The 12065-nt window shown below is 48.1% G+C and overlaps 1 protein-coding gene across 1 annotated transcript in view; it reads right to left on the reverse strand.

Moving 5' to 3' along the window:
* Positions 1-12065, reverse strand: part of LOC142568104 (inactive serine/threonine-protein kinase TEX14-like) — a 254356-nt gene that overhangs the window by 45852 nt on the left and 196439 nt on the right. The window contains exon 6 of the mRNA XM_075678187.1: positions 379-575. Coding sequence (XP_075534302.1) covers positions 379-575 — 197 coding nt within the window. The remainder of the gene's footprint in view (positions 1-378; positions 576-12065) is intronic.

Here is a 12065-nt window from a genome sequence, read left to right on the forward strand (position 1 = left end):
ATGAGTTTACTCTGAACGCTTCGTCCAACTACAATGTCTGAATATTTTCTGTGTTGCGCGAGTTATCAAGTAAATACCTTAAGAGGAATGCAATGTTTACGACAATGGCCCTACCAGCGCTTTCAACTAGTCATCGTGAACATGGAACGTCCCTGCAGCATTAGCACTGTGCTTTCTAGCTAAACATGGTGCCACAAGATGTCGCTACCGGTGCTGCTGCCACACTTTTCCTCGGCAATCCGGCAAGGAGGAAAAGGTAAGGCGTCTGCGGACACACGATAAAGGTATCTGTAAGTAACCAAGGCCAATTTCAACGACTTTCGCATCCACAATCATCAATGTGTGGGCCCTGTGAAGAAGCGCCCGTCTATACCCTACCTCCTTGACGACAGCTGCCAGTGCTTGGTAGACGTCTTCCAAGCTGACATCCCTGTCGGCGGGGTCCAGCGACAGGGCGGCGTCCACCAGCCTGTCCAGCGACGGAGGAATCTCCGGCCGGCGGCACAGTCCACGGTGCTCCTGTGTCAGGGCGCTCTCAACCGCAGCGCGATCCGCGGAGCCCCACGGAACTTCTCCTGCACGTATGAGCGCAATATCGGCTCTGTCCCTTACCAGCTCAGATGACTTGGCTCACGTGACTTGGCTTATTCAACATAACGAGTAATAAAACCGCACAACATAAACCTTCGATACAGGGTCAAAGTTATCGCGATAGAAAATGACAACCTTGAATTTCTAGATTACTTTGAAGAAGACGGGGACCGGAAACGCGCACAATGGTGATACATTAGACTGATTTCATCCTACCATGTTCCAGCTTGGTTTTGCAGCGATGTGAATCCTTCTTCACATGAGAACCAGAGAAAGCCTGTCCCAGCTGAAAACGCTGGGCGCTACCAGAGCAATCGATATACGATCGAGATTCTGTGGCATCTCGTCGTGCTTCTAGCTAGAAGGTGAGAGCCCCTCCGAGCACTCTGAGCTGCAGCACGGTGCTCTGACTGATCTAGGCGAATGTGGTCCGATCGCTCGATGTTGACCAGTGAATGTAATGCCCCTTCCCTTCCCCCCCGCGTCCAGAGCCGGGGCGTGGAGCCAGGGGGTGGAACACATACCGACAAAAAACTATATGTATCAGGATGCCAAATCAGCGCTACAAGAGATGTTACAGACTCCTCCCAGTTCACTTCCAAATTCCCTATTTCCGTCATTCGGGCCACTTGACTGGCTGTACCAGTTCCGTTAAGATGGCGCCTCGACGACTGCTACTACGACAACACGCTCTTTGGTTCTCTCTTATACACCTCTCTATATATACTCTGGGTCAAAATAGGATTACAGCATAAATTCATACTGGTATGCTGGTTTGCTGTTGTTTTTATTTGCTTGTGTCCCACGCTTATGCTTCTACTAAGCTGTGGCGTCCCATTCTTAATGTGTGATTCAGGCTTCGTTCGAGAAAGGAAAAAATGGCCACACACCCAACGGTCGCACGAAGCTACAAAAAAAGCCCATACAGGTTTCTCAAAAAGCAAGCTTTAGATATAAAGAAAAATGCGTCTTGGTACAGAAAAAAATTGGTTTTTATGAACTTTCCACCACCTTGCGTATTTCCGTAGAACTGGAGCCGGATAACGTAAAACTATTCGAATATGTTTTATTCCAATCTCCTGACGTCAAATTTTCGTACCCGCCGACGCAAGCATCAGGCGGTCACCCACAGGGTTGTGAGAACAGACCAATGAAAGGCTCTCTTAATTTACAGGCGGTTAGCTTATTTTTTTGCTTCGCAAACGAAAAACATTGCCTACATTGAGCAGTTTTTTGTTTGTAATTGGCTGCCAGGAGGCGAGGAGCACGTTCAAGTGGAGAGGGTGTCGATGGGGCGGAGCTAGCGCACTGAATATAGATAACCGGATGAAGAGGGTGGCGCCGGGGTCTGCGATTAGTCCGCTTTCCCTTAAGTAGCTCGCGGTGGCTGGCAGGAAATCGCGGCGGCATGCAACGGAAGCTTAAGGATAACGCTAAAACAGATCCTCAGCAAAGAAGAGTTGGCAGAACGAGATGTAAACGTGCCGAAAGTGCTCGAAAATGTTACACGGCCACGCAACAAGCTTTATTATACGCAAATAAACCCATGCTCTCTGGCAGGTGCGAGTAGACAGCTCAGAAGGGGCCTTGAAAAATACAAGTCCACTTGTCAAAACGTTGGCTCCCGCTTTTGCCTTGTTCTCGTTTCGCTCGTCGTCCTGAACAAGAAACGTGACAGACACGTCTGCGCCGAGGGACGAATCGACAACTGTGCTAATGCGGTGAGAAACTCACCATCAAATAGAAAAACGCACGCGTGATGATGTGGTGGTACGGTGCACAAACGTCAGTGTAGCCGCAATATTGGAGTACTAGCACGGTGAAAAGCTACGTCCGTGACATCACGTACTAAGTTATGCACTTTTTATCTTACACCTACAATTTGTTGACGTTAAGGTACGTCAAGTTGAGCATTATTATTGCGCTCGCATTCTTAGGATACTTCAAGCACCTTCTGGGGGCCTATCTATTTATCTATGTGTGTTTCTATCTACGAATATACCTGTCTGTTTATGTACGCTTGTATATAACAGTTTTCCCGCCTACCTGGGTCACTGGGTAGTCAGTGGTAGAATGACTGGCACATCGAGCAACTGTGCTGAGGTAACATGGTTCGTAACCAACCGTCAGACCTACTTGGGTCGCTGAGTATGTGGCAATGTAAACATGCGTGCCTCTCTTCAATGAACCTATTTCACGCCGACATGAATCATCGTAGGCGCAGGGCTGCCAAGCTGCCACTGCTCGAAGAAATTATTTGAAACCAAGTTGGAGCGCCGGTGTCAGGATTGGGGGCTCAATCCCATCGCTCGTGATCCGTTGTCAAGATTGGAGTCCGGCATGAATTCGAAGGTAGCTGGCCCATGCCGTCGTCCAACTTATCCACGCTGAGGACGTTGATGAAGGGAAGGACTGCTTCTCATCCAGAACGAGGAATATGGGTTCATTTACAGCATTTACATGCAGTTCATCAGTCTAGCATGACTGCGAGAGAAAGTACGTCAGTCTAACACGACTGCTTGAGAGAGTGTCTCAGTCTAACATGACTGCTTAAGAAAGTGTGACGAGCACCCGCACAACAGCAGCTTATAAGCACTCGGCCCTTCCTTGATTCCGAGGGGACGGAAAACGTTCGTCCAGTCATTGTAAACAGGCCGCCTCTCCCCGGGAGCGCCTACACACACACACACACACAAAAAAAAAACATTGCCTACATTGAGCTGTTTTTCGTTTGTAATTGGCTGCCAGGAGGCGAGGAGCACGTTCAAGTGGAGAGCGTGTCGATGGGGCGGAGCTACCGCACTGAATATAGATAACCGGATGAGGAGGGTGGCGCCGGGGTCTGCGATTAGTCCGCTTTCCCTTAAGTAGCTCGCGGTGGCTGGCAGGAAATCGCGGCAGCATGCAACGGAAGCTTAAGGATGACGCTAAAACAGATCCTCAGCAAAGAAGAGTTGGCAGAACGAGATGTAAACGTGCCGAAAGCGCTCGAAAACGTTACACGGACACGCAACAAGCTTTATTATACGCAAATAAACCCATGCTCTCCGGCAGGTGCGAGTAGACAGTTCAGAACGGGGCAGCCTGCGGCTATTCAGATAGACAGTCAGTTTTGTTCGGCATATTAATGCATCTTTAACGCGTACATGTCACTTTGACGTGGTGAGCGTTGCGCTTTTGTGACGTCGCGTGACAGGCAGGGGAAGCGGGTGCCGCCCGAAAACGTTTGACCAATAGCCTAGGGCTAATGGCTAAAATGCGTCGAATCAGAAATAACTATTTTTCTTTTCTTTGGTCCAAACATGGATAATCAGTGTGTACATGTCATATCAGATGTGGAGCTATCCCGGTTTTCGTGACGTCGTGTGATAGACAGGTGAAGGGCGGGTGGTCCAAAAACTTTTTTGACCAATCGCGGAGAGCTGATTGCAGAAATGGAATAGAAAAGTTTTGAATAGTTTTGCGTTATAGCGCCTCCGTTTTCCCATATTCGCGCTATGTTGTCCATTGTTAGCTTTCAAATCAATTATTTTTTTTTCTCTATGCTCTTATTGGCGCTGTATTTTTGTATTTGTTGACGAATTACTTGCGACTCTTAAATGGTCCGATCAGGAAGAATAGTATATTTAAATAAATATAAAGAAAAAAGGCAGCCTGCCCAGCCTATTCCCGGTGGAAGGCGTCGTGCACATATTTGCTGGTCCTGCTGTAGTGAACGTAGGACCACAAAAAAAGGCGTAAAATTGAAGCTTGGCACCAAAAATACTGACCACGTTAGCATAGCCTAGAGCAGCAATATTGTGTAATTAGCGCCCAGCCAAAATTAAACCCATGTGCACTCTTTCAAACTGCGCGTGCCTAAAAACAAAACCGAAAGTGTGGCATGACACACACACACACACACACACACACACACACACACACACACACACACACACACACACACACACACACACACACACACACACACACACACACACACACACACACACACACACACACACACACACACACACACACGCACGCGCACACACACACGCACGCACGCACGCGCACACACACACGAACACACACACACACACACACAGAGAGAGAGGTGCAATGGTCCGGAGCCGACGTCAGAGGGGCTTCGTAGGACTCGTAGCCGACCTGGGTAGCACACTGTCTTGCGTCTTGGTCGGTGCGTGAGAAGGAGCCTTCGTCGGCGTTCCCGCGGCACACACACTCATAGCAGAACAGGGCGGCGTTGTCGTATTGCGCACAAAGCATGCTTCGTCGAAGGCATCTTAGCTGAAGCGACGGAGAGTGGAGGATGCGCGTATTGTTCCCGACACAAAGTCGACTTAGTCACGCGGTGGCTAGAGGTTGGCGGCGGAATTCCAAGATGAGGTTGCCACCGCTGCCGTAAATGGCTGGCAAACTTGCACTACAGCTGGCCGTTCTTAACAGCGCCTCCATGGCCCGGAAAATCTCGACTGTCTAGCGCAGATAACCGCTGGACAAGAAGAGAACGGCTTGTGGCCAGGGGGTGATGTCTTGGCTCGCAATAACCACTTGTGCAATGATGTCACCGCCCCAAAACACCAAACAAGGACAGGCAACTGCAAAATGAACCCCACAACACGGCTCTGCGCCGAGATGACGTACCTTGGCTCTCACTTTAGACCCGCTAGGCTTCAAAAAAAAAAAATAAGTGCAGAAACAAAAAAAATGCTGCATTTCGCTATGCCAATTTCTGAAGCAATTTCGTGCTGATAAATTCATCGATCATGGAGTGAACCCTGCTAAATGAGAGGGGATCTTCTTGGCTTAATAAAATTAACACTAGTAACCCTAAAATTTTGGCGGGACCCTCAAACGCACAATTCAAGTTAGCTTGCTGAAACCATCCGCATAGTTATGCAACTTTCCCTTCTTATATCTAACGGAGAAGTTGTACTCTTGGAGAGTGAGGCTCCATCGGAGCAAGCGGCCATTTTTGTGGGACATTTGAGTGAGCCACGTCAGAGGACAGTGGTCGGTCTAGAAGATGAACTTCGCTCCGTACAAGTAACGCGACAACTTCTGGGCGGCCCAAACTAAACAAGCGCATTCCTTCTCTGAAGCGCTGTAGGCTTCCTCTCTTACAGTTACTTTACGGCTGGCATAGAGGATAGGATGCTCTCGCCGACCTGACTAAGTACCACGCCCATACCTCTGTCGCTTGCATCGCATTGAACTATGAATTCCTTTGTCCCCGCAGGGGCGTCTGTGCAAGCAGGCGTTTGGTGCGTTGCGACACCACGTACCCGAGCACACGAGGGTTGGACCTTCCCGCGTGTAGCCGTGCGCGGCTTAGCCGTGTCCGGGGAAAAGGGAATCCTGGGGGTTGAGCCAATGCCGGGTGTTTGGACCTTTACGGCCCCTCGGCGGCGGCAACACACCCCTTTGGCCTCGGCTTCACGTAGACGGCACCCCCGGACTGACCCACCCGGGGGAAATCGGCAGTCGCCTTTTCCTGTCCTCCTCTCCAATCTTCGTCTTTCTCTGCCACTTTTGCATCTTTCCTGTCTTCTCTTCACTTCTTTTGCTTCCGTATTTCCTGGCGGCAAGGGTTAACCGTGTGTAATGTATCCAATCTTGGGTATATGCATTAGGTTATAGTGGCTGTGTACTGCTGGCGCTGGCAGGCTGCATTTATACAGAATCTTGTCACGTCCCCGTGTTGGGCTCCATGGTGGGTGGCTGGCACAGCTGCCGAAATTTCAGTAATTTCTATGGCTTTTAGCTCATTCCCCAAGCTACCTGATCGACCTCTTTTGAAAAGAGGCCGCACCGATGAACCCTTCAACTTTTTCGCCAAGAGCAAAGATATTTTCCCACATTTTCACGTGATCCATACCGAAACGAATCAAAGGACCGTAAGAACGCTTTCTCCATTTGTTGTTGCGAAGTGCCTCACAGACACACTGGGCCCTGGATACAAAATTACTAAAATGGCCAGTGGCGACCTTCTCCTTGAAGTTCGTGACAAAATACAACACGACAAATTGACAAATCTTGTTTCATTTGGTGAAACCCCAATTTCAATAACCCCTCACCGTTCCCTCAACAGCACAAAAGGTGTAGTTTCAGAGCAGGACCTTCTAGAACTGACTGAGGCAGAGCTCCTAGAGGGCTGGAAGGAGCAGCATGTCACTAATGTGCAACGAATCAAAATCCGCCGAGATGACAAGGAAATACCCACAAAACACCTGATCCTTACCTTTTGTACCAGCACTCTCCCTGAAAGCATCGAAACAGGCTATATGAAAATTACTGTCAGACCGTACATACCAAATCCACGACGATGTTTCAAGTGCCAAAGATTCGGCCACGGCTCTCAGAGCTGCCCAGGCCGTACCACCTGTGCAAAGTGCGCGTCCCATGACCACCCTGCGGACAACTGCAACGACCCACTTCACTGTGCAAACTGTGACGGTGAACACGCCGCCTATTCTCGCTCCTGTCCTTCATGGAAGAAGGAAAAAGAAATCATAACACTTAAAGTAAAAGAAAATATCTCATTCAAAGAAGCGCGCAAGCGTCTTTCTATTGCACAGGGACCAACATTTTCCGAAGTGGCACGGCTGGGGGCACGGCCACAACGGTATTCGGCGGCGCTTAGGACCACCCAGAGTGGACCGGCGGCATCGCCACTTGCCCCCACTGCGGGACCAGCTAGTGCTGGCCTGCCGCCCAGCAAGATCCAGCAGCCCTCAGGGTCTGCTGTCTCTAGTTCTTTAAGGGCCTCTGCACGCGTAGAGAAGCCCGAAACACCCGCGAGCGGACACCGCGAGCGGACATCCAACGCCTCGGCGGAGGCGATGGATACATCACAAAGTGCGTCGGCGTCCCAGACGCCGAGGGCTCGGCGCAGTTCTCAGGAGCGCGCCAAAAAGGACAAAACCCGCATCACAGGGCCTGGAAAGAGCCCTGTGGGCTAAAGTAGCTTCTCTCTCCTAAACACACAGCACATATCAATAACAACATGGATACACCAATATTACATTGGAACGTTAGAGGTCTCCTCCACAACCTCGACGACGTCAAAGAACTCGTACATAAATATAATCCCAAGGTGCTGTGTGTACAAGAAACACATCTAAAACCAACACAGTCAGGCTTTCTGACGCAATTCGCCATTTTTCGCAAGGACCGTGACGATGCCAACACCTCTTCCGGTGGTGTAGCAATAATAGCTGATAAGTCCGTTGCATGCCGTGCTCTGGAACTTCAAACACCTCTTGAGGCAGTTGCGGTTCGGGCCTTACTGTTTGGAAAATTAATTAGCATTTGTTCTATCTACATACCACCTAACTTTCGGCTCCATCGAACAGAACTCGAGGGTATTATAGATGCCCTGCCAGACCCATACATACTGGTTGGGGATTTCAATGCACACAACACTCTTTGGGGGGATTCCCGATGCGATGCCAGAGGTCGAATAATAGAACAAATCCTGTTTTCTTCAGGCGCCTGCGTGCTAAATAAGAAACAACCAACATTTTACAGTCTTGCACATAACACATACAGTTACATAGACTTAAGCATAGTATCCCCCACCTTAGTGCCCCGTTTAGATTGGAAAGTTATTCAGAACCCTTATGGCAGTGACCATTTTCCTGTGATCCTCCAATCTACAAAAGAACATGATCCTCTCCCATACGACCCTCGATGGAAGATTGCATCTGCAGACTGGGAAAAATTTAGAACTCTTACGTATATGCCTCAAAACACTCTTAACGATTTTAATATAAACGACGCTGTTGCTTATTTTACCGCTTTTATGATTGACGCCGCATTGGAGTGCATCCCACAAACAAACGGGACCCCGAAGAAAAGGAGAGTGCCCTGGTGGAACGAGGACTGCAGGAATGCACGGAAAAGACAGAATAAGGCCTGGGACATGCTGCGCCGCTCTCCAACAACTGAGAACCTTGTTAACTTCAAACACATAAAGTCCCAAGGAAGACGAACACGGCGCACGGCTAAAAGGGAAAGCTGGGAAAAATACATCTCCGGTATTAACTCCTACAAACAAGAAGGAAAAGTATGGAGTCGGCTGAAAAAATTAGTAGGCCACCAACCTTACCTCCTGCCTTTGGTCGATGTCCAAGGCAATAACCTTGAAGACCAGGCTAACGCCCTTGGCCAGCATTTCGAACATGTGTCCAGCGCCGAACATTATTCGGAGCTTTTCCACAAACTAAAAAAATCTGCAGAAAGCAAGCCGCTCAATAGAAAGTGTCGAGAAAACGAACCTTACAACAGTCCCTTCAGTGTTATGGAATTCAGAGCATCATTAAACACTTGTCAAAGCTCTGCTCCCGGAGCCGACCGTATTATGTACGAGATGATAAAGCATCTGGACTCTAGCGCTCAAATGGCTCTGCTGTCCCTCTTTAACACTATTTGGGCAACTGGGTTCCTTCCACTGGCATGGAGAGAAGCCATCGTAGTACCCATTCTAAAACAAGGTAAAGATGCATCCTCAGTGGAAAGTTACCGTCCCATTGCTTTAACAAGTTGTCTTTGCAAATTTTATGAAAAAATGATAAACCGCAGGCTCTTACATTTCCTTGAAGAAAACAAACTGCTCGATCCTTATCAGTGCGGCTTTAGAGAAGGCCGTTCTACAACAGATAGCCTTGTTCGCATAGAAGCAAACATCCGCGAAGCTTTTATACATAAACAGTTTTTTCTGTCTGTCTTCCTCGACATGGAAAAAGCTTATGATACAACGTGGCGGTTTGGAATATTACGAGATCTTTCAGAAATTGGTATCCGCGGGAATATGCTCAACATAATAGAAAGCTACTTAACAAATCGCACGTTCCGCGTTAGAGTTGGGAATGCTCTGTCCAGACCATATACACAGGAAACTGGGGTGCCGCAGGGAGGCGTACTCAGCTGTACGCTTTTCATCATAAAAATGAACTCCTTACGTTCAGCAATACCACCCGGCGTGTTCTACTCCCTATATGTAGATGATATACAGATCGGTTTCAAGTCGTGTAACCTCGCAATCTGTGAACGACACATCCAGATTGGACTGAACAAAGTGTCTAAATGGGCCAGAGAAAATGGCTTTAAAATAAATGCCAATAAAAGCTCATGTGTGTTATTTACACGAAAGAGAGGACTGACCGCAGATCCCAATATAGACTTAAATGGACAGCGCATACCTGTAAACACAGAACACAAATTTCTGGGCATTATTCTGGATAAAAAATTAACTTTCATTCCGCATCTAAGATATCTTAAGCACAAATGTCTAAAAACAATGAACATTCTAAAAATCTTGTCGCATGCAACATGGGGCAGTGACAGGAAATGCCTCATTAATGTCTACAAAAGCCTTATACGTACGCGCCTAGACTATGGGGCCGTGGTTTACCAGTCTGCCACCCCAAGCGCCTTAAAGATTCTTGACCCTATACATCACTTAGGCATCCGCCTGGCTACCGGTGCCTTCAGGACGAGTCCTGTGGAGAGTCTCTACGTTGAAGCCAACGAGTGGTCGCTTCATCTTCAGAGGTCGTACTGCAGTTTCCTTTACTTTCTGAAAGTTAACGCGAACCGCGACCATCCGTGTTACGAAACCATAAACAACCTTACATCTGCAACGCTGTTTGATAATCGACCTGCAGCTAGAGAACCATTTTCTCTGCGCGTTAGAAAACTTTCTGAGGAAATGGAAGTTCCGGCTCTTGAGCAAAACCTTATGGCCCCAGCAAAGCCACTGCCGCCGTGGCAGTGGCAGCACATAGAATGCGATACATCCTTCATAGAGGTTACAAAACACGCTCCAGAGGCACACATAAGAATGCATTTCTTAGAACTCCAGCACAAGTACCCGTACACAGAATTTTACACTGACGCTTCGAAGTCGCACGCTGGCGTTTCCTATGCAGCTGTCGGCCCATCGTTTTCCGAATCCAACGTTATGCACCCGGAAACGAGCATCTTCACCGCAGAGGCTTACGCAATACTGTCTGCTGTCCAACAAATCAAGAAAACAAAGCTACAGAAAGCCATTGTATTTACAGACTCCCTATCTGTCGTAAAATCTCTGATATCACTCAAGAACCTCAAGAATCCCATACTCATTAATCTATATTCACTCCTGTGCAAATTATATTCGTGTAATAAACAGGTCATAGTATGCTGGGTGCCTGGGCACAGGGGCATCGAGGGCAACACGCTCGCTGATGAAATTGCCAAATCCATTACAAAAAAAGCTGGCAACCCTTCCATAGGTATCGCACCTTCAGACCTAAAGCTATTTTTGCGCAAAAAACTTAGAAGGCATTGGCAACAGATGTGGGATAGCGAAACTTCCAATAAACTCCATTTAATTAAGCCACACTTAGGAAATTACGCACCACTAACGAAAACAAGGCGAACTGAAGTCATTTTCTGTCGCCTTAGGATAGGCCATACCTATGGCACACACTCTTATCTATTGACCGGTAGCGAAGTTCCAACCTGTTGTAAATGTGGCGAAACACTGACCGTCCTCCATGTCCTGCTGGAGTGTCGGGAAGCGGAATCTCAAAGAAAAAAGCACTTCCCTCTAGCGTACCGACAGCAGATCCCTTTACACCCATGTATGTTCCTTGGTGCTGACCCGCTTTTTAACCCAAAAACAGTTTTTAACTTTTTACAGGATGTTGACACATTACAAATACTAGGCCCACAAGTTTCGTAGCACGGCCTCTAATCAGAGGCTCCTGCTGCGAAAGCAGCGCTTTGTATAGCACTTGCCTCTGGGCCCTTTCAGTTAAGGACCTTGTTGAGGCAGTAGTGCTACTGACATATATGCATTTTAGTACCTCACACCTTCACGGTATAACTTTTAGGCTAACAGCACACCTCACGAACCATTGTCATTATGTTAACATGTTCATACCCTGCTTCTTGTCTTATGCCTCTATACAGCCACACTATCTCGTCATAGACAGCCACCATACCCTTTGTTGTTACTTTTATCACCGAGTACATAACACCATTGCTTGGCGCTCTTTGGCCATGACTGGCCCTTGCGCCACAAAACCCTATACATCATCATCATCATCATGAATTCCTTTGTGTAGTCTGGCGCGCGAAGCACAGGAAGAGAAACCAATAGCGTTTTCAAATTTTGGAAAGCGTTCTCTTTGTCCTTAAACCTGTGTACGCTACTCGGTGCTCCTTTTCGGAGTGCGTCCGTTGATGGACTTGCCATTTGCGAGTAATTCGGAATGTCCCGTTTATAGTACCCCACAAGTCCCAAAAATGAATGAAGGACTGTTTTGTGCGCGGCTGAGAAAATTGTCTAATCGTAGCTATTTTCAGCTCGGTCGGCCGTCTCGTGCCCTGGCAGACAACATGGCCCAGATGAAACAACCTGCGAACAACCAAATCTACACTTTTCCGCTTTCATCGTTAAGCCGGCTTCCCTCAACCGTGAG

The sequence above is a fragment of the Dermacentor variabilis genome, unplaced genomic scaffold (assembly GCF_050947875.1).
Source record: "Dermacentor variabilis isolate Ectoservices unplaced genomic scaffold, ASM5094787v1 scaffold_16, whole genome shotgun sequence".
NCBI lineage: Eukaryota > Metazoa > Arthropoda > Arachnida > Ixodida > Ixodidae > Dermacentor > Dermacentor variabilis.